Source organism: Polyodon spathula, chromosome 3 (assembly GCF_017654505.1).
Source record: "Polyodon spathula isolate WHYD16114869_AA chromosome 3, ASM1765450v1, whole genome shotgun sequence".
Taxonomy (NCBI): domain Eukaryota; kingdom Metazoa; phylum Chordata; class Actinopteri; order Acipenseriformes; family Polyodontidae; genus Polyodon; species Polyodon spathula.
In genome coordinates this window covers 94,809,798-94,834,484 of record NC_054536.1, presented here as the reverse complement: position 1 = coordinate 94,834,484, position 24,687 = coordinate 94,809,798, and the positions used below count along the sequence as shown (strand labels likewise).

Below are 24,687 nucleotides of genomic sequence, written 5' to 3'. Positions count from 1 at the left end.
ATACTTACCATTACGTTTTTTCAGATGTCCAATGTGTTTTTGTTTCACATTAATAAAACTTGGTTAGTTTTGGATACTGAAGATGAGACTGAAAATGACTCTGATTTTAACATTATAAATGTGCCTGCTCCGTGTGACGTTTCAGTGCCACAGCATGACAGTGGAACTGTATGTGTAGAGGGACCTGAGGAGGTAAATATGGATGAAAGGCATGAAGTGAGTGGGGAGTGGGTAACTGTTAGAAAAAGTACAAAGAGGAGCACGACACCAAGCAGTCAACATAGAGAGGAGACTGATCTAGCTAATAGATTCCAAGCACTGAGCAATGATGACCTAGTGCTGGATGAACACAGGGGTGAGGTGGTGTTAGTAGGGGATTCAATTCTATGCTGTGTCGATAGTGAGTTTAGCTATAAAGATCCCGTAAATAGGGTTATTACCTGCCTCCCTGGAGCAAAAGGAAAGGATGTTGAATCAAGAATGTACAGATTATTAAATCACAGAAAAAAAGCCTGTGGTCATTGTACATGCTGGTACCAATGACATAAGGAACAGAAAATCTGAGATTCTGAAAGGATTGCAAATCCTTAACAAGACAGCTGAAAAAGTTAGGATGCAGAATTATTCTCTCAGGTACTACCTGTTGTTGATGGTGGAGATGAAGTATTCCGTAGAACTGGGGCCTTACATACTTGGCTGGATGGTTGGTGTGTGCAAGAGGGGCTGGGATTTCTAAACAACTGGGATTGCTTTTGTGAAAGAAATATATATTATAGGAAAGACAGAATGCACCTAAATGGGTCAGGGGCAGGCAGGCTAGCTGATAACATCAAAACCACCCCACAAGGTATTTAAACTAATCTAAAAAGGCATGTCACATTCAGGTTAAAGTATCCTGCCATTCCCACTACCCGCTGAGTAAACACAGAGGTGTGCGCTACAGTAACCTTCATCAAATTCCTATTACTCCTGCTCAATCACAAGCTTTTGATTGGACCAATTTACGCCTAGGTTTATTTAATGTCAGGTCTCTGTCTAATAAGGCTCCGTTAATTAGTGATTTTTTTTTTCCAGAAAGCTCGCTCTTCTGGGCAGGGAGGTTGACTTGCTACTGTGTTCCTTAGTGAACTTAGAGTCAAAACAGGAAATTGTTGAAGGTTATTCATCTTTGGCATTAAAACAGTCCATTACCTGTTGATATTGTAATTCTTTATTAACCACTAAGTCAAACCCACTATTTCTGAGTTAATTTGGGGATCTGTTATCTATATTGACAGTCAAATATGATAGGGTTATGTTATTGGGTGATTTTAACCTTCATGTTGACAATGATTCTGAGTCTAACTCCTTGGAATTTTTGAGGATACTGAATTCCTTAGATTATATCCTGCATATAATCATGGCCATACTTTAGATCTGGTAATAATTATAACCCTAGATCTTACTATTTCTAATCATCTTGCCATTCTTTTTGAGGTGAATCATCACTCTCTGAGTCCTCATCAGTAGATGAGCTGGTTAAAACCTACACCACCACCTGGACTGGTATCTTAGAAACTGAAGCGCCAAACAAAACTCAGAGTTATCTTTTAAGAAAAGCTCCCCATGGTTTAATGATACAACTTGTAAGATGAAATATGAGGGTCATAAAATAGAACGGAGATGGAGAGACTCTAAAATGCATGTTCATTACATCACATGGAAGGGCCACCTGGTTAAATATAGGAAGACTCTGGTATTGGCTAAATCATCATATTATTCTAATGTAATTGAAACAAATACAAATAATCCTAGATTTCGTTTTGCTACCCTAGATAAATTAATTAATTCTTCCCTTATAGTCCTACCCTTGACATTGGCTCCTCTCTCAGCTGTAATGACTTCTTACATTTCTTTAAAAATAAAATACTAGACATCAGAAATGAAATTCCACCTTGTATTAAGGAGGGCTCCAGCACAATTTTACCAACTAAACCTATTAAGGCTACTTTGGGGGCTTTTTCTTTGATTACCTTACAAGAACTGACAGAGCTAGTTCCATATGAGAGCTACTACATGCTCTCTTGATCTTATTCCTATGATACTATTAAAATATGTTCTTGGTGTTATTAATACCTACATTTTAAAAATGATAAATGGTTCACTTTCTTGTGGTATAGTTCCCTCAGCACTTAAGGTAACTGTGGTAAAGCCTATGCTTAAGAAAGACAATTTGGACCCTAAAGTCCTCAATAACTATATGCCAATATTCAACCTACTATTCTTAGATAAGGTTCTACAGAGAGTTGTTGCAATTCAAATAAACAAAGATTCAACTTAAAAGAAACATCTTGAGTACCACTTTCTTTGAGGGTGTCTGTGGGGTGTGACAATAGTTTCAGTTGGATTGCATCTGCCCCTTATTTTGAGATAATGATGCAATCCTGGCAGGGTCCTGATTTAGCAATACTGGAGTGCAGAACAGTAGTTCTTCATACAATTTAGAAAAACTTGTTTGATACTACCGTGAGTCTCAAAACAGCTCCAAGAGTTTTACTGTTTTCACCATGTTGCAGCGGCAAAACTAAAGCACTTAGAATTACCATCTGTACCAGTACCAAAAATCTGAAACTTTCTTGCATCAAATGTGAATACCTCCTATACACTATGAGATATAAGTTGTCAAACTAGGTAAAATTGTTATTTTACCTTTTTATTTTTTTAAGAGTGTGTAGCGACTTTTCAAACAGAAAAGTTAAATAACTGGACATCTACCAATCAATGTTGGTTTGATATCCACACCATTTAAATTAAACAATGTGTGTGTGTATATATATATATATACACACACACACATTGAAACACAATATACGCCATTCGCACCAAAACTGAGCTTAAAGCAGGATCATTCATCTCAGTGTTTACTTTCTGATGTCCTCAAAACACGATATACACCATGTTAAATACAACTCAAATGACTGTTTCCTTCCATAACTAGCTATACACCAGGCTTCTAATTTAGCAAAATCCGACATATCCACTGAGCCAATCGCCATGCAGTATCGCAGTCGTGTGACTCTATTGGCAGCACCCAGGAGGTACAGTAGTCTATTTAATCTAATTGTGATTGTATGATTAAATGATGAATAATTAAAAGAAAATTAAACAAAGTCAATTTTCTAACAGGGTGTAGCAATAGTGAATAAGCATTCACAAATAATGCTTAGACAGCAGTCAATCAATCGAAACTGTGAAACCTCCCTTCATCTCCCATGCAATGCCAACCCCACTTAATGAAGTTTTACGTTTGTGTTCTCCTTCTGTGCGGGATGTAAAGTTTATCGTTTGAATTTAATGTGCTGCATCTTTAGAAGTTAAGTGTAAATTCATTTTACAAAAAAGGGGGCCTCTTGTACTAATGAGGTCAAACAATACATCACTATAGCAGGGGGGGAGATCTGTGCTGACTCTGCTGGCGTGTTCATAGTGCTGCAGGAGGAGGGCAGCAGTCATCCAATACCCTGACGGTCATGGAAGTGACACGGAGAGGTGGGAAAGGGGGTGTATGGGCTTTTCCTCTCTCTGAGTGGCTGAGAGGCAGGTCTTGGGGTGGATTGTTAGCCCTATAAAATAACACTCTGCTGTTCACTCAGGGCTGCCATTTTAAACGTGCTGAGCATGCGGAACCGCTGGTCCAGGACCAAGAACTGTTTTATTTTACCAGCACTGGTATTCCCGTGGTCCTGTCTATCATGCTGGTAGTCAGGCCACAGACAACAGCGCCCTCTGCAGGCTAAAATAAATTATTGAATGGAGAAACAAAAGGAATTGAATTGATAAAACTGGGCACCTGTGCGGTCTCCCATGTGTCAATGAATTACACACCACCCTTCCACAGTCACGTTTTACAAAAAATTTTGAAACTAAATAAACAAACAATTACCATAATGAACACTGTCATAGTATGTTACTTAAAACATAATAATACAATATTCATAATAAAGTTAAGTTCTTATCTATAAACAGTAACATGTTTAAAGATTGGGACTCACTGTCTGTAGCTTGGTGTTGTTTACATTATCATCAGCATATTTTAAGTGACTGAAAGCTGAAATTACTTTAAAAACACACTTTTCTTATACCAATACAGTACTGCTGAGTGATAATCAGTTTGTTTGAAAACCAGGCTTTAATCACTGGTAATAGGTGCACAGGCGATGATTCTGTGAGTGCTCTGAGGCTCAAGCATCAGTGGGGGAAAATAAGATCCTGCAAATAAATCACCTGTTCTGTCACTATATAGTGTGGATGCTTCACAAGCTGAACTCTTATTGCAGCATTTAAAAATATAAAATCCATTTATACAAAGTCTCCCAGCTTTCTTGAAAAGATTTCCCTTGTTTTTCTTTTGTATTTGTTTTGCTCTCATTAGTATCTATAGTAGATACAGCGTCCGTCGGTTCTGGTAGATTATACTGTACTTGCTGAAGTGGTTTACTCCCACTGCCAAATTAAAAAAAAATAACCACCTAGCTAACAATTTCATCCCGAGGGCTACAGTGAAACGTCTTTAAATTGGGACTTTAGTGAAGCCTGCATGTATACGTGAGCACATTAATTACTGTAGATAGGAATTTCTAGCAAAATATGTAATAAATAAAATAAATATTTTATTTGTGTCATCAGTGTCAATTTCAGACTGAACAAGGTGACACAGCTGAGAATTTTTTTTTTCCTCTCTCATTCTGTCTGGTGCTATTATTGAGAAAAATACTGAGAATGACAAAGTAATATTTATTTTTTTAAAATTTTACAAATAAAAACGTCATCAGACGGCACAGGCATTGTTGTCGATTTCATTAAAAATCAATTTTCAAAAGAACTTTCTCAGAAAAATTGGAGATTTTTAAAAAAATGCAGGTATATACCACAAATACCCGAACCGACACACTGTCAAAATGAAAATATTACAAAGTTAGTATCAGTATGAGCTCGCTGAGCATTAACACAATCCTGGCAGCGCTGATACATAGACCTGATCAGCCTCTGGATAGACTGCTGTGGGATGTTCCGCCACTCTTCCTGTGCAGCTGCAGTCAGCCGGTGAAGGTTTGCTGGTTGTAGTTGTTGCCTGTGGATGGCACTGGAGATTTGGTCCCACAGATGTTCTATTGGACTCAGGTCAGGAGAAAAAACTGGCCACGGCAAGACCTTGACATTATTTCCTTGGAAGTTCTGCAATCGTAATTATAGCACTGTGTGGTCTTGCATTATCCTGCTGGAAAATTGACACTTCCGGATTGGCTTGCAGGAATGGAAAAACTGTTACCTCAAGGACTTCATCAAAGTATTGCTGAGCAGTAAGGTTGCTCTCAATCTACAACAAAGGCGTTCTTGTGTTAAAGGAGATTCCTCCCCACATCATCACTCTTCCACTGCCCCACCGGTTGGTTTGAACAACGAAACAGTCAGTGGGCTGTGTGTGTATATATATATATATATATATATATATACACACACACACACACACACACACACACAAAATTGTCTATTGCACATGTTGATGATGTGTATAGCATGAGACTTAGACAGGGATTGAGAAATAATTAATTTTAGGTAATCCTTGAGCAAAACTTATAAAACACTATAACCATTTGCTTATTGAAAATAGGGTAAACGTATACCGTTATTAGACCAGATTGCTCACCTGGGCATAGTTAAAAAATGGGAGAAAATAATCATTGGAGAATATGGGCTGCCGAATAGGCAACAAAGCACTGCAAGGAGGGTCCTTATGAAATATACTTATGGAAGAGAATGTGTATGAATATATTACAAATGCTTGCAAGGTGAACAATCAAAGCATGAAAAAAAAAAGTTAAACAGGCAAATGTTTGTGATGGCAAAGAGACAATTGATTCAAAATGTACAGGATAAAATAAAAAAATTACCTAAATGAAAATGTTTGGACAGAGAACTGGAAGCAAGTACTGCAGAACGAAAGGTTCACTCCAGCACACAATTGAAATTTAGGAACGCAAGTGATGAGCTAAGGGAGCAATTGAAATGTAATAAAACCAATAAATAACTGGATAAAGCACAGATAGGATATAAAGAATTGTGGAATGACTCAGGAGAAAATAAGGTTAGGATCATTATGCAGAAATTGAGAAGAGAAAGGGAAAAAGTAAAAGAACAAAAACAAAAGAATGTCGTCATGAAAAGGAGAGTTGCAGCACAGCACAGTTCAGAGCAGCAGGGTGAGGAGAGTGAGTCAGAAGAACTGGATACAGAGAGTGACACAGAGGAGCTCCACAGGGACTGTGCACAGCACTGTTACAGCAGCCAGCAGTACATGCTGCTACAGTGGCTTATTCACATGGGGAGGAGGCAGAAGAGGAAGTGGAGCAACTAGATGACCATGATTGGGATGTATATAAGGGAGAAATGGGAAGTTCTCTTAGAAATATAGAGGAAAGGGTACACATTAGGTGTAACCCATGGCTGTTTCCCGCAAACCGTAAAGGGGATACTTCAAAAAAAATACTAAAGAAACCAAGCGCTCCTATAGTCACACAAATGGGAAGAACAACAAGCACTGTAGACCAAAATGGTATAACTACATATAACTATACTGATCAACCCATAGCATGTGACTTATCTTTGTCCGAATTGGCTATATTGAAGCAACAACTGCCAAAATGGGATGGTGTGGGGGACCCCACATCACTAGTTGATAAAGTTTGCACTTTACAGTGATCAAGCAACCTGACTGATAAAGATTGCTATAAATTGTTATAGTCTGCACTGCCACATGATGTTACAGTCCCAACAGATCCTAATGATCCAGTTGTCTGGCCAGATCATGACACACTGTGACAAAGTGCCCACCCCTGTGTATATTATCTGTTATGTTGCATGTGGTTTGTTAAATGTTGGTGTACAGTCATTGGTACACGGGATATAAATGGGTCTGTGTAACACGAGTGTTTAAAATGTATATTTGTGTTTAGGCACGGGATTGTACATCACTTCACGTACATTTAAAGTAGTTAAAATGTGAGCACGAGGTTGCACATAATTAATTCACGTGCTGGGATTCAAGTGAATAATTAATTAGTAATTGAATCCCAGCACAACAGTATATATAGATGCACGTTTTACTCACTCGGGGTTGGGTGTTCGGTGAGTGGAGAATGGGAGAGAGAGTAGGAGAGTTAAAATATCAATTGCTATTGCTTGCTGGTGGGACCAGCACGATACTTGTTTATTTATCTGCTCACTGTGTTTGTTAGTGTGACTGTCCATGCAACATGTTTGTCTGTATAGTCTGTTTTGTTTGTCTTTTTGTTTTGGCGTAGAGTTTCGTGTCCTGTTTTCTGTTTGTTTAAACCTGTTTTATTTTTCAATATACCGGCGCCAGCAGGCGTCCCCATCATTTCAATTAATCCATCCTGTCTTTGTGTTCATTCCTTTCTGGTTCTGACGTCTCCCACTCACCGTCTTTGTGACACACATGTTTAACATTAATGTGCCAAGCTGTAGGATACAGTGTCACAGTAGACACAGGTAAAATGCTAGAATGCATGCCTAAAGAAGGACAGCACCCTACTGAGTTCTTGAGAGCTTTTGTGCTAGCATACAACTGTAATCGGGGTGTTGCACAACATGTTGAATTAACAGGGAACGATGTTACATTCTGGAGCTGGGGTTATCAATAAATACCAAAGGTTTATCCTGCTTGTAAACATTCATTTCTGAGTTATGACTTACTAAGGGTCCCGCTTACGGCAAATGTGGACTGGAATATTCATGAATGCATGCCAGCCTGCAAAGAATCATTACCTGACACTCTTCCTTCCACAGAAGGTAAAAAGAAAGTATCTCCATTCGCTGTTAACGAAGGTCAAATTAAGGGAAATTGTTATAGTTGTGGCAAAACAGGACATACATCTAAGGAGTGTAAAAATCCTGGTCTGTGTCTCAATTATAAGCACGTTGGGCATATTAAACATCAAAGCTGGGCAAAGGGTGGAGGCATGGAAGGCAAAGGGCCGAGCCGGAAGCAAGCAAACAGCAGCATGCAGGACAGCTTCAGAGGCAGAGTGTAACCACTGCCACTGCTCTGTGGTATACAGAGATAATTGCATTTCTCCAGGGGCTGCAAGCAAACAGCAGTCAGCGGACACAGGCAGGCTCACAATGAAGGTGTCAGGCCTTTACTGAGGTGCCAAATTTACATGGAGATTGTTATGGTCGGCCTGTATGCTAGTCTAAAAGGCCAGTCTAGTGCGGTTGATTCAGATTTCACTTTATTATACATTCTGACCCACCTCATATTGCTTGTGCTTCTCTACTATGCAGCACTGACAGCACAGCTTCCCTATCAAATACACTAATTAGGGCGAGTTGAACCGACCAGTTCATTACTGTTGACAGGTTTTTTTTGTTTGCTTTTACTGACGTTGGTATTCCTACACACACCCTAATTTGTTGTTTGTGCTTTAAGACATATTTAACTAATTCTGGCAGAGAGCTGATATACATGGAATTATTGCTACGCAACAAAGAAGGGCACAGGCAGTGTGCTCATTTGTTTATTAGTTGTTTGTGTGTTTGATAAAGCCATTGTCTCTATACCGCTAGCTTGCAATAAAACTCAGAAGAGTTGCAGTAGACAATGACATAATTAGGAAAACAAATTGGGATTTCAAAAATGAACTCACAGAAATGACAAACTGGCAAATTACAAGATACTGTGGGGCAGGGAGGATTGTAACAGTTGTTTAAATTTGTTTTACACTCATTGGAAGTATTTAAAAAACAAACAAAGGGTTGGGGGGAGGGGGTTCCCATTTTGTTTGTTTTTTTTGTGGTAACTTTTAGAAACTTGTGCCCAGAAATAGTAGTTTTGTGATGAGAGAATAAAAGGAGAAATCACAGTTTTATGCCTCAATTGAGATCTTGAACATGAATAGTCTTTTTACAGGTGAACCAGAGTATTGAAGCTAAAGCAACGATAACCACAAGACGTAATGGAGGTTTGTATAACTATATCAGGAGAAAAGGAACAGTTGCCTACTGATGTGTTACAGATAGTTAAACATTCACACACTGTTTCAGTACTTCAATGCATAGTGATCATTGTGCGAAACACTCATGGTATTATTTATATTAGTAATCCTGTATTAAACACCCATGGTATTATTTATATTAGTAATCCTGTATTAAACACCCATGGTATTATTTATATTAGTAATCCTGTATTAAACACCCATGGTATTATTTATATTAGTAATCCTGTATTAAACACCCATGGTATTATTTATATTAGTAATCCTGTATTAAACACTCATGGTATTATTTATATTAGTAATCCTGTATTAAACACCCATGGTATTATTTATATTAGTAATCCTGTATTAAACACTCATGGTATTATTTATATTAGTAATCCTGTATTAAACACCCATGGTATTATTTATATTAGTAATCCTGTATTAAACACCCATGGTATTATTTATATTAGTAATCCTGTATTAAACACTCATGGTATTATTTATATTAGTAATCCTGTATTAAACACCCATGGTATTATTTATATTAGTAATCCTGTATTAAACACCCATGGTATTATTTCCAGCCTCTTTCCTTTTGCTAATATGCTCTCAACATGCACACAATTCTGTGAGTGTAGCTACATGTGCTATAGCTGTATTTTAAAGTGTATCATTCAGTTTGTATCAAGAAGCTATTTTGAGGTGAAGCAACTCAAACTGGTCCTTGAGGACAGCTCATACAGTATATTAATGAAGGTAACTATCACTTTGCATTGTGTCTCTAACCACTGTGTATTTCTCTTTAACTATATTGTTATTATAACTTACTCTCATTTTGTTAATCACAAACATAGTGTAAATATGTTTTAAATTATATAATCCACCTTGTGTTCTGATTTTTTCAAAGAAAAAATTATTTGGTACTTAATGGGTTAAAATTATAATGTAAGCAAATGGGATGGGCATTCCCACTGTGCAATCATTGCACTAACATATAACAACTACTGGAATACATCAATCGTTATTCTCTATGGATGAAACAAGGACTTTTTAGAAACAGTCTCTCTGAGAAGGTCACAAAAGTTATTTGTTCAAGCCACCCCCTCGCTAAACCCGTGTACACAAACTCATATTAAATTGCAAAATAATTAGGAAACTTTCTCTGATGTTCTGCTTGGTCTCAAACTCACTAAGGCAGCAGTAATGTAATTTTCTCCAGCTTGAGGTGAAGAGTGCACAGTGTCACTCGCAGTACCACTCCACTTTGCACTTGCCTCCCAACTACCCTCCCAGAGGGACATCTTTGCCACATTTACAATCTGCAGCCTGTTAACTGGCAGCAGCTGGAAAGCTTTCTCTGAGCTATGCTGTAACACAAGCTGTCTTCAACACTCACGTTCAGCGGTGACTTCTGTGACAACACAGCTTGCTTTTTCATCTCTGTGTTTCTGCCATATTGGAGCAGGCAGTCTATAAACAATCAGCAGCAAGAAAGCTTTCTATAACACTAGCTGTCCTAGCAGTGACAACAAAAACCCATGTTTTATATCACAGATGGTAGTAGATCAATCTCATTGCATGTCTCTTGGTGGCTCTACCTGCAAAGTGTGTTGCTTGTGGTGAATGTTTTTTTCTTCTCTACAACAGCAGTGAAGTGGCCAAGTATCTTTACAGTAATCACCCAGCATTGTCTTTTCTTTTAAGTGCAAGCAAACGAGTTTCAGACTTTCCTTCCAAACTCCATTGTCAGAGTTCAGTTGTTTTTCCCGATAGAAGTGTTATTTGAGCAATAGGGCTAGCAGAAAGGTGGAGTTAATAGCAACAAGCAGAAAAGATGCACTTACTTTGGGGAACTGCTTCACTGGTATCAATATTTTCTGTCCTAGCTTCATGTTCTTGTTGATAACTACGTCAATGAACTTCTCATCTTCTTTCTCTTCATCTTTCTGCAATTTTTCAATTTCTGAAACGGGAATAAAAAATGGTAATTTATTGCAAACGTCATGACATTTAAATTTTTTACATATAAATTTGAAATAAATGTTGTATTGTAGAAGTACATTAATAACTAATTGTGGTACATCTGAGGCAGCATGTGTCTTATGTACGCTGGGAATCGATAATCATAGTTATGGTTACACTAGGTTTGGGGTTGGGAATCCTTGTATTTGTACTTAGTTTTGTTTTACATTGCTGCCATTTGCCTCAGGACTTCCCTGGAAATTCGACTTGTTTTCGGGTGGGTAAACAGTGTGTGATCGGGTTCATCGCCCATGAGAAGGACCGTGGGCGTATATCGTCAATTCAGCAGTCTTGCAATCGATGTAAGATTACCCCAGTAACCATCAATCGCAATGCATGTATATATTTTATTGCTACACGTCCATCCTAAAATATTCGTTTGTGCGGTTATATGTTTAACAAAACTCTAAAGTCACTACAAATCATAAAAGACAGCGAAACCAATTATATTAATAGCATAATAAGTTCTCAAAATATAATATCACTCTCACAAAATGCCATGTTTTTGATTACATTGTTCACCTAGACCAGTAAAAAAATCAGTTAAATGCCGCCCCCCTTTTTTTAGCATACATTTTGTCGTACCCTATATTAACAGGTGGGGGGGGGGGTTCTGATCTTGTGTAAATCGCATATTTTTTTCTCCTTAACAACAAAACCTTCAGATTAAGCTAAATACAAACGCATATCACAAATTCAACATTTGAAATCAGTCTAGAAATCTTTTATTTTTGTTTTTTCAATTACAGAGTCAATATTTAGCTGACATGTTAAACCTGGGTTTCTAACAAATAAAGCAGTGAATTTAAATATTTTGTTTACACTTGGCAAATCAACATTTAGCTAACATTTCTAACAAATAAATCTGTGAAAAAATACATGTAACTTAAATCTTTTTTGTTGTTTATTTGTTTAAAATCAGCAATTCAACATTTACCTGACAGATACATCTGAAAAACATCATCGTTCGGCAATTAAATCTTGGATTTTCATAAAATAAAGTCAAACGACGTAGCTAGTCATGAAAAAGAAGACACAAATGTGCATGGGAACACCAGACACTAAAAAAAAAGGAAAGCGTTATAGAGTTTATGGAATACTTGTTAAAGAGCTAATGTGATTATTATTATTGGTCAACATTATTAAAACAAAGAAGCATCATTTTATAGAAATACAAAACCAGTGCATGGCGCTCCCCGTCACTTTAAAATGACGGTGAAATAAAGAGAGATAGACATACCGTCAATTTAACATTTGTGTATTTAGCTAAATCTAATTTTTTTGTAAAATCTAGGAAGAAATATGTGATTTACATTAAATCCCAGAAGACATGGCTGTGAAAACACTTGCCACTTCAAACATAATTCCTCCGGTTCTACAAGTCCTAAAGTGATCATCAATGACTCATTTAAAAGGTAAGAACTTGGCCTAATTAGCTGCCATTTATGTATTTATTTAAAATGTTCTATCCTTTAGTTATAGTCACACCCCCCCCCCTTAGCTACTCTTCGCATTCCCCCAGTTTACGCACCACTGACCTAGATTACAGTTATAACACAACAAAGTGTTTATTTCTTTTATATAAGTCAATTTTGTAACTTAACTGCAGCATTTTGTCATGTTTTTAGAGGAACTTAATGTACAACCAAGTCAGCTATTGCCACTTAAACCAAAAAAAATGCAGCACAAGTCATTTCATGGGGCGGGAACCAGGGCCACCAGAGGAAGGGAATGTTTTCCAACTTGGGATTCAAGGCTCGGCCTCTAAAGTAGGGGAGAGAGAGAAAAGGACAGGCCGGACTCCAATTGAGAGAGCTTTCCCTATGGAGTCGAGACTGGCCCTATCGGTCTCCGTGCCCCTGAAAACAGAGTCCTGGGTCCCAGTTAGCGACCAAGTTCGACTCTCGAGCACTAAGAGTACGAGGGCCACATCCCAGGAGGATACAGGAGGAAGTAAGACAGAGCCTTCTTCATGAGACAAGATAAAGCACATAAGCTGTGAAAGAATAGTATGGCCGGTGGTCCCTTCTGACTGCATGAAGAACCTATGGAGTTATGGGAACTCCAGGTCGGGGAAGTGAGAATCAGTATCCCCCCAAGATGGACCACCGGCTCCCCACTGAACCCACACCTGTGAAGACAAAGACTGCGTGCCAATATATAACATAAAAGCAACAAGAGACAAACGTTGACAAACAAAATAAGTAAACAATTAAACGGTTAAGGGAACTAGGTATGTGATGGTCATCCGCTCTGCGGAGAGGGAAAAAAAAACTCTGTTAGGAGGAAAACCTCTGGTGGTCCTGGCAGAGAGGGTGCCCCCACTCTGGGTATGCTAGCTATAGACTGCTGTGCTACAGTGATATTGGATGGCAGTGATAGGATGTAGGAGTTGACTGCTGAAGAGGACCCATGCCCCATGTTATTGATCAGGAGATGGCTGATGCGGGGTCTGGCTGCTGAAAAGGCTGCGCCAATCCTAAAGTCTGGAACCAACTCCCCAATACTCTTGAACCAACTCCCCAATAATTTTGCTGAATCTGACACCCTGTGATCCTTCAAGAAGCTGCTTGATGAGATTCTGAGATCAATAAGCTACTAACAACCAAACGAGCAAGATGGGCCGAATGGCCTCCTCTTGTTTGTAAACTTTCTTATATTCTTCTTATGTTTTAAAGGAGTGTGTGGTGTGGAATTGGAGAGAAAGACCTGCCATGATGACAAGAGTGGTGAGGCAAGAAGAGAACCAGTGTCTGGTAATGATGCTTTTGGAGCAATTATAGGAAGTCTGGATGGAGATGCAGGGGTGGTTCTTGGTGATTCCTCTGAGTCAGACGTACTACTAGGACGGCTGCATTATTGTAGATGCTTGGAAGATGGCGAGCTTGAATAATGAAATTGTGGGAAACTGATATCCAAACAATTGAAGATGAGCTGCTGGAACTTCATTTGTTGATTGTTCCAGTGTTGCAGTAAGGTCTACCACATTCTGATGTCTAGAGAGATGAGATGCTGACCATCCAAAGTGTTAGATTCCAGCCTCATATCATGCCTCTCACTCACTATTAATGTTGCAGTATTTGAGTGCATGAGCGGACATATTAGATGGGGATTAGCATTAGCCTTGACTGTGGAAATGGCTGCCATGATCCTAGTGCGAATGTTTTACCTTGGGAATAATGCATATGTGTGTCTGTGACTGTGGGGCGATGCAGAGCCTGTGTGGGTCTTGTGTGTGTAACTTGGCTTTCTTCTATTAGTTTCCTTTGCATCAATGGGGAGAGGGTGGAACGTCGGGTGCCGGCTGTTGATTGGGATGCCCTATCCACGTGGTACACTGGAATGTTGATAGATGGGGACAGGGCCAGAGCTGCCTGGCTGGGGAAGCAATTGAGCCTCTGAAACAGAAGATGTAATGAAAGACGGAGAGGGGAGATTGGCACATGAGAGGCTGAAGGAGGAACTGCAATGGTGCTGGAGGTATTGTCTACACTATCTAAATTAGTATTTATTGCGCACAAGATGTTGCTGGTGCTGCTGAGCGAGCAAGGGTGGGGTGTGAGTGAAAAATTTGGCTTTGCCGGGGTAAAATCGTAATTATGAAGATATCTTTAGCTCAGTAGCAATGAAAACTGGAAGTATACAGGATGGGATAGTCTAGTAAAATAGCAGTGTGAAGCCTGTTTCCAAAAATTAAACTTGACAGAAACAACAACTCAGCCATTTCTTAGTACTTGCAAGCAGTCTAAATTGGAACTGTACTTGAAAATGTTCCCTTTCAGAAAAATAAAATGAAATGAGCTTGGAAAATAGCTTTGAGAATCTAGCCCTTAATGTTGCACAAATATCAAAAGTAGAAACTTGACTGGCAGCTGGACTTGACTGGCTTTCTGACTACAGGCGCTTGCTGTGGACCACTGAGGGTGGCTGATGCCCAGTTGTAGGTCAGAACATCATCTGTGGGGACCGAAAGTGCTGAACCTGAACAGAGTGGCTAATACTGGGTTTGAAGTAATGGCGAAGCAACCCATTTGTCCATATCGTTGAGCCATGTATTAATTGAGGCAATTGAGATGGCGATGGGGTGAATGTCCTCGAAAATGTTGCTATAAAGCTGAAGGCTGAGTTTGGGTGTGCCTCCTGGTTGCTGGGCTGCTGTCCTGAGAGGAGGCGACCACCGTGATTGAAGAAGAGGGGCTGCTGCAGCCTGTCCTGGGACTCTGGGCTAGCGAGTTTGCGGAAACGGGCTTGTGAGAAGGAGGCAACATGGATTTAGCAGATATAAAGGTACAATTATTAATGAACAACGCCATATGCTCACTTCCAACTGGGATGTTTATATTGTTGTCTTGCAGTGTTTAAGAGTTTGGCGAGTGGCCAATACTTAGAAAATAGCTGCTCCTGAAGCTGAGTCTGCTGCCGGGCCGTTTTCATCCCCGTGGTGCCAGGGCAGCAGGTCTGATGCTGGGTAGAGCTCTGCATTAGAAGTAGACGGTACTGAGCATCCATTGGTGAAAAAATGAGATACAGAAATGAATGTGATATTTTGAGGAGATCCAGCAGGGAGGGAGAACGGGTTGCAGCATATGCAAAAAAAGCAAAGCGCAAGAGAAAGAGTTGAGCTGTGACTGGGTTTAAATAGGAAGTCAATAATGATAGACAGGTGAAATTAGGAAACAGCAAAGTCCTGGTTCACGCCCCCTGAATTTCACAAAAGTTCACATTTATTTGAATGGTGATGTTATTTTATTATAATCTCTTTATTTGTATTTTTTAACTATTGAAACTCAAAATTAGTTCAGTGTGCAGAGTAGATCGAAGATGGACTTCTGGTTCAGTAATGTGTAGATTTTTGTACATTAAAGGCTTTTTGGTTTAAAAGAAAATTTTGTTTTTTACAGTTTTTGTTTCAGAGATCTTTGTTAGGTTAAAACTGTTTAATAAAATCCATTTAGATTTTTTTTCTGTTTAAATCTAAAAATATGTTTGGCCACCCTACTTGTAGTCTTAAGGAGTATTTATTCAGGTTAAAATTAATTTAAATTATATATATATAATCATTATCATCCTGAGAATTAACTAAAAGGCATGCTTAAAAAAAGAAAAAGGTAAAAGGTACACATTTATCTCCCAGGAGGAGGTAACAGACAAAGTCAAAACCCAGTTACCATGGTAAAGCTCCATGACATCTGGTTATCTGAACCATCCGGTAAGCTCATGCACTGTATTACAGATTGATTAGCAGCTTCCACAGTGACCAGGACAACCTACGTGTCCAGGAAATGTAACATTATCCACCAGGATTGAATATATACTCTGTAAAGTGAAATGTTGTCAGAAAAGGCTCTGTAAGGAGCCTGTCTCACATTAAATGAAACATTTGAAAAAGTACATTATTAGCCACTCTCGTGCACAATTGACCTAAGGTATTACATACTGTAGAGGCCCAAGTTACATATGACTTAGCTGGCACACAAACGCCAGGAGAAACAACTATGTTTTCTTACTTATGATTATTGCCTCAGCTTCCACAAAAGCCCTAGTTATGAGAACATAGTAGCTGCTAGTAGAGAAGAGCTAACCTTGGATACATCAATCAACAGTTTAAACAAGCAGGTGAGCTAGCAATTACTGATACCAGTAGTGGCATAGTGGTTCCAATTGGAATAGAAAGCTAATGTGTAGTTGCCTCCTTGTTTGCATGGTTATGTCGCGATAGACTTAGCTTAGATTAAAGTCTTATTGTGGCACATTGGAGCAAGCTGTGCCAAGAGTTAGTAGATTCTACTAAACTCAAAGAGACAGCTGTGTGTATCACAGGTCTTGATTCCACAGCTTATTCTCTGAGATGAGGTACAGCCACGAGTATAAACCCAATTACCCCCGGGCTACTACATGCTTCTAAACATTGTGTAGTAAACAGAATAGTCAGACGACAGTAAGATGGGGTATGTTGTAATTCAGGAGGGTTGGTATCAATAATGGTACCAATGTTACCAATATCAATGGTAATCAATTGGTAGCTTTCAATAGACCTTCAAAAAGTCATCAACAAATGCCCTATTAATAAGTTTACCAGATGCATAGGTGAGCTGGTCTCAATGTAACCTGAAACCACCCACCTGAGACAAATTCCTGACGTTATTAAAAAGCCAAGATTAACATTCGTCGGTCTCCACAAAAAAAGAAATACTGCAAAGTGAAATAACCCGTCAGTATCGAAACAAATTGAAGCCTCTTTTATTTTCCTACCCATATTTTTATTGTAAATTTAGTTTCATCGTTGCTTTTCAATAGTTTTTTGTGCAATTTCGACAGTTGCCGCACTCAAAAGAATGACTATTCCTCTGTCTTAGGGTTTTATTGAGTTAGCACATTTCAAGAATGTCATTAATGTAATCTAATTTGTATGTTGCTTTGATGCACACACATACACACACGTTTGCATTTCTATATTTGTGGGGACTTCTTATCGACCCTCACTATAGTTTTATTTACTATTTTTAACTCCACTCAAACAAAACGCCACACAGGGTGAAAGTCAACAGACTAAATATTTTAGCACATTTTATTTTTATTTTTTTAAGGCATATTTATTTCTAAAAAGTGTTTTACAAAGTGAGCACGTCACCACAACGTTGTTTTTTCAGGAGGTACTGTCTTTGTATGTTGTCTGCACATTGATAGTAATACCTGCCCACACATACACACACACACACACACACACACAATCTGATAATGCATTATTATTTTCAGCTAGCATTAATAACCTATAGATTCTGTGGTTATTACAAACACTTGCTATATCTCTATGGTAGAAGCATACAGTGGGCATCCAGGGCACCACTCATTGAACATGAAGATGTTCCAATGCTTGTCTACAGGGACACTGAAATGTGCTTTCCAGAAGTCAACACTTCTGAGACTGTTTCTTGTCAAACTGCAGTCATAACCTGAAGCCACATACCAGTTCTCTATCAAAAACTGCAACTTTTATACAAAACAAATGTAAAATATGCCCTTTGCCAACTACATGTATCAGCTGTGTGCTTAATATTGTCTAATATATGTATTTTTCTTCCTCTCTCTATATACCAGTACATATTTCACAAGGGAAAGAACTGCAGGAGTCAGACAACTCATTTATAAAAGGGTCCAGCGGGAATGACACAGTGGCTACACACTGAGATAATACCTTCATTAAACCAAAAAAAAACAAATGATATACCATTAAAACAGTGTCTATTACAATTACATCTCCATTCCAAATAATGAGACAGCTTATTTCTTAACTCAGACATCCACATCAAAGACATATGTAAGCACATATCGTATAATGGAACATTTTGGCTTGTATTAAATTCAACAGATTTGCTACCTTGGTAGATTTCAATGGTTTTTGAATTGCTGTTTTTCATTTATCATGTTCACAAAAAAAAAAAATGTCAGTTTTGTATTTCTACTTTTAATTTAAAAACATTCAAATACATGTAACTTGATATAATATCTACAATGCCACTGCAACAACTTGAAGCACAACAAAGAAGGCCTTCTGAAAAATTAGTTCCAGCATTATCGTTATATAGTTCTTAATTTTAAGACACCAGTAATTGGAAAGGATTAGCAGCTGCAGTACTCTTTAACGATAGGCATTTGATAACTCTCAGTTTTAAAACATTGCACTGGAGAAAAGGATTTTTCCTTAAAAACATTGCAGTGTACCAGTGTAAACATGCTCCCTCTGTCATCAATCTCCGATTGTAATGAGTGGTGTATTGAGGGAACAGAAAAGCAGCATTGTTGCAGGAGGGAGCGTGATCTGGATACACTGCGATCCTTAAAAAACAGATTTATTTTTTTTCTCCTGGCGAAAGCTCCTGAGTAAATGTTGAGAATATATATTGCCCAGTTCATTTAAGACCAATGATGCATGATTAAAACTTTCAAAAGCACTGGCATAAAGCTTAAAAAAAATACATTGGGATAGGGACAACACGAGACAGCAAGGGTAAAGTAATGCGTTTCTTGTACATTTTCCAAGGTGTTTTGTAACACTTTAAGATTAGGGTACAGGTTAAAATGTCCTTCCTTAATGTAACACTATAATTGATTTATGTTCTTCTGCTGAGAAACTGACATCCCACTTATAAAAGTCTCCCATAGTAAAAGCACAGCAAAGTGCAATAAAGCGTAGCGAAAGTATGCAAAGCCACGGGTGTGCATTGTGAAGCACGGAAAGGTACGGAAAAAGAATATTAATCGACATGGCAAAACAGGGTAAAGTATGGGAAATGCATAGTATAACCATGGGAAAAGCATGGGAAAACTGCAGAAATATCCTGCAAATAATACAGTGGTTAAGAAGGTGTGCTCTGGGTTGCCTCAACAGCCTCAGCTTCTGCTTTGGACAAATTTATTAGAAATAATACTAAATCGCACTTAGTAGAGGAATGGGTTTTGCTGAAGAGATATTATTATTACCATACCTAAACGCTACAGCGTTTCTTGGCATCCTGTTTGTAAAGTATTTATTTAAAGAAGGAAAACATGAGACTGGAGGGCAATCCATCACTATATATATAATATATATATATATATATATATATATATATATATATATATATATATATATATATATATACAGTGGCTTGTGAAAGTATTCAAAACCTTGGCATTTTTCTTATTTTGTTGCCTTACAACCTGGAATTAAAATTGATCTTTATTTGGATTTCATGTAATGGACATACACAAAATAGTCCAAATTGGTGAAGTGAAATGAAAAAAATAACTTCTTTAAAATAATTCTAAAAAATAAATAACGGAAAAGTGGTGTGTGCATATGTATTCACCCCCTTTGCTATTAAACCTCTAAATAAGATCTGGTGCAACCAATTACCTTCAGAAGTCACATAATTAGTTAAATAAAGTCCACCTGTGTGCAATCTAAGTGTCACATGATCTCAGTATATATACACCTGTTCTGAAAAGTCCCAGAGTCTGCAACACCACTAAGCAAGGGGCACCACCAAACAAGTGGCACCATGAAGACCAAGGAGCTCTCCAAACAGGTCAGGGACAAAGTTGTGGAGAAGTACAGATCAGGGTTGGGTTATAAAAAATATCCGAAACTTTGAACATCACACAGAGCACCATTAAAGCCATTATTAAAAATTGGAAAGAATATGGTACCACAACAAACCTGGCAAGAGAGGGCCACCCACCAAAACTCACGGACCAGGCAAGGAGGGCATTAATCAGAGAGGCAACAAAGAGACCAAAGATAACTCTGAAGGAGTTGCAAAGCTCACAGCGGAGATTGGAGTATCTGTCCATAGGAACACTTTAAACCGTACACTCCACAGAGCTGGGCTTTACGGAAGAGTGGCCATTGCTTAAAGAAAAAAATAAGCAAACATGTTTGGTGTTCACCAAAAGGCATGTGGGAGACTCCCCAAACATATGGAAGAAAGTACTCTGGTCAGATGAGACTAAAATTGAGCTTTTTGGCCATCAAGGAAAATGTTATGTCTGGCGCAAACCCAACACCTATCATCACCCCGATAACACCATCCCCACAGTGAAGCATGGTGGTGGCAGCATCATGCTGTGGGGATGTTTTTCATCGGCAGGGACTGGGAAACTGGTCAGAATTGAAGGAATGATGGATGTCGCTAAATACAGGGAAATTCTTGAGGGAAACCTGCTTCAGTCTTCCAGAGATTTGAGACTGGGACAGGGGTTCACCTTCCAGCAGGACAATGACCCTAAGTGTACTGCTAAAGCAACACTCAAGTGGTTTAAGGGGAAACATTTAAATGTCTTGGAATGGCCTAGTCAAAGCCCAGACCTCAATCCAATTGAGAATCTGTGGTATGACTTAAAGATTTCTGTACACCAGTGGAACCCATCCAACTTGAAGGAGCTGGAGCAGTTTTGCCTTGAAGAATGGGCAAAAATCCCAGTGGCTAGATGTGCCAAGCATATAGATACATACCCCAAGAGACTTGCAGCTGTGATTGCTGCAAAAGGTGTCTCTACAAAGTATTGACTTTGGGGGGGGTGAATACTTATGCATGCTCAAGTTTTCTGTTTTTTTGTCTTATTTCTTGTTTGTTTCACAATAAAAAATATTTTGCATCTTCAAAGTGGTAGGCATGTTGTGTAAATCAAATGATACAAACCCCCAGAAAATCAATTTTAATTCCAGGTTGTAAGGCAACAAAATAGGAAAAAAAAAAAGGGGGGTGAATACTTTCGCAAGCCACTGTATGTGTATATATATATATATATATATATATATATATATATATATATATATATATATATACACACACACACACACACACACACACACACACACACACACACACACACAGGTGGTCTATTCTTTTAAAATATCTTTAAATGTCCAGCTACATAATGGGCCAACACAGATACAGCAGCTGCTCCCATGGTAGTATATCAATTATCTTTGATGGACTGTGCTTCCATCGTCCACAGTTGCAAACTTAATCAAAACAAATCAACAAAAGAAAAGCTGCTTGTAAAAACAGGAGGGGTTGTCATGGTAATTTGGCCCCTTAAGTATATTAACAAACATTATTAATATGCACCAAAACAACCAGCACTATTGGTGTGTCTATATAAGACAAAATGAGTTCAAATATATCTATGGTTTAAATGTGATAAAAAGTATACACCGTGTAACAATTTTTTTTTTTTTTTTTTTTTTGGTTCCTGGGTAGTAAGTGTTATTTCCTAATTGCTTATGCCTCAAAAGTATAGAACATGGCTATTGTTCCCTAGAAAATTTGCTTTTATGACCAGGACAGTGATATTTTGAAATTGACCTATTTTCCAGAACATTCCAGATAGATTCAGTGCTGAGTAAACTTGGAGTAACTTCTAGCACTTTCCAGTAATATAAATAGTAATATAAATACAGGGGCCTTAAGCCCACCAGTTCAGTTTAGTTCCAGCTGCCTAAATGGATACATATCTGCATTTTTCTGAGATGGCATCAAGAGGCTGCAAGCATCCGGCAGACACATTTTGCTATGTCTGCGGCCAATTTATCAACACAAGAGCGAAAAAGTACTCCGTGGAAGCATCTGCTAAGATGTGTGAGGCCTACAAGGCATATTTCGGCATGCCTGTCGGGGATCAAAACAAACCCTGGGCATCTCGTTTCACCTGCGAGCACTGAAAAAAAGCTCTGGAAGGTAAGATGGACAATTGTTGTCGGAATTTTGTGTTATAAAATTTGATAACATTTTTAAAATTGTAAAAGTTTTTAATTTTAAAATGTTTTACAATTTTCAATGTTATTGAAAAAATAAATCATATATGAAAAATGTTGCTAGAATCTCTTACACATTAGTCATGGGTGAAATAAATGTATTTTTGTAGGATGGTACACAGGGAAAAAGAGAGCCATGAAGTTTGCTATCCCAAGAATTTGGTGGGAACCCACTGACCACTCAAGCAACTGTTACTTCTGCATGGTGGACCCTTCCAAATGTCGGACTGACAAGAATTCACCTGTTATCACGTATCCAGACTTTCCTTCATCCATCGCCCCGGTGCCACACTGCCATGAGCTCCCCGTACCCACTCCTCTGGAGAAAGAGCAGCCGTCTTTAGAAGAGAGCAGCAAGTCAGAGAGCGAGGAAGATGTTGTAGATCCAGATGACAATTTCAGAGGTGGAGCTGAGGAGAGAATCCCATACTACCCCAACCAAAAAGACCTCAACGACTTGATTAGAGATCTTGGTCTCACCAAGTCCAATGCCAAGCTTTTGACGTCTAAGCTCAAGCAATGGAACTTGTTGGATGAAAGTGTGCAAGTTGCAGATCAGAGGAAGCATCACCAACCTTTTTCCAGCTTCTTCACCTGTCAAGATGGACTCTGCTTCTGCCACAATGTGACCAGTCTGTTCGAGGCAATCGGAATCGCCTGTAACCAGAATGAGTGCCGCCTCTTCATTGACAGCTCATCCAGGAGCCTCAAAGCCGTGCTGCTCCATAATGGTAACAAGTACCCATCTCTTCCCCTGGCTCACTCGGTGCACCTCAAAGAGGATTACAACAGCATCAAGACCTCGCTGGACACCTTGAAGTATGATGAGTATGGCTGGGAGGTCATAGGAGGTCTCCAAGGCGGTTTTACCAAGTTTCCCTGCTATCTTTGCCTTTGGGACAGCAGGGACACCAAGGCGCACTACCACAGGCGGGGCTGACCACAGAGGACCGAGTTCTCTGTGGGGAGGAACAACGTCAAGTGGGAGCCACTGGTGGACTCCTGGAAGGTGCTGATGCCGCCACTGCACATCAAATTGGGCCTTATGAAACAATTTGTCAGAGCTCTAGATAAGGAGTCGGCAGCCTTCAAGTAACTTCAAGACATCTTTCCTAAGCTGTCTGAGGCGAAGGTCAAAGCCGGTGTCTTTGTCGGACCACAGATAAAGAAGATCCTGGAGTGCAATGAATTCCCCAAGAAGCTCACTAGTAAGGAGAAAGCGGCTTGGAACAGCTTTGTCGCAGTGTTTCGGGGCTACCTGGGCAATCACAAGGCTGAAAACTATGTGGAGCTGGTTGAGACTCTGGTGAAGAACTACGGCACAATGGGCTGTAGGATGTCCCTCAAAGTTCATATCCTTGATGGTCATCTTGATAAATTCAAGGAGAACATGGGAGCGTACTCGGAGGAGCAAGGTGAGCGCTTCCACCAGGATATACTGGACTTTGAACGCCGCTAAGGACAGTATAACGAGAAAATGACGGGAGACTACATTTGGGGGCTGACTCGTGAAAGTGATTTACAGTATAATCGTAAATCTCGAAAAACTACTCACTTCTAAATCTTTTGTAGTCATTTTTGTATTACTTTAGTATAAATACATGTTAATTTGGATTCATATGTTGTTTTTTTCTGACTTTATGTGAACGAAAAGACACAAATTCGCCTGTTTTCTCATTGGAAATAGGTAAATTTCAAAATATCACTGTCCTGGTCACAAAAGCAAAGTTTGTGGGGAATAATAGTCATTTTCTATACTTCTGAGGCATAAGCAATTAGGAAATAACACTTACTACCCAGGAACAAAAATTGTGTTACATAGTGGTATCAACATTACGATTAAATACAGATTAAAAAAAAAAAAAAAAAAGCACAAATATATTTTTGTTTTTACTCTGGTCACTTTGAATCACGAAATGAAATCGCCATGTGACTCGCCAAAGATGTCGTCTGAGGTCTTTGTTTCTAAAGACTCCTGAGTGGCTGACCTGGTGGACCCAGGTGAAACAGAACCCACTTCCGGGTTTTTATAAAACAATCTGATTTCTCTGCCCAATAAACAAAACAAATACAACGTGTACTGACTGTTGGAAAATATATAAGGAAAGGCTTTGCACAGCAGGGAGTCCTCCAAGTAAAAAAACGTGTATCAATTCTGGATAAGGGTGGAAGCGTGCTGTTTTTGTTTCACCTGGCACATTAAAACATAATAATGTATTATTATAACTGAGAGGTATACATTTTTCAATATGATGCTTTAATACTGCATGATTTTATAAATCATTTGAGTGTGTTATATTTGGTATGTGGAGCGTGGAATGTAATTAC

The 24,687-nt window shown here is 38.8% G+C and overlaps 1 protein-coding gene across 1 annotated transcript in view; it reads right to left on the bottom strand.

Moving 5' to 3' along the window:
* Window positions 1-24,687, bottom strand: part of khdrbs3 (KH domain containing, RNA binding, signal transduction associated 3) — a 163,480-nt gene that overhangs the window by 67,205 nt on the left and 71,588 nt on the right. The window contains exon 2 of the mRNA XM_041246493.1: window positions 10,883-11,001. Within this exon, the coding sequence (XP_041102427.1) occupies window positions 10,883-11,001 (119 nt within the window). The remainder of the gene's footprint in view (window positions 1-10,882; window positions 11,002-24,687) is intronic.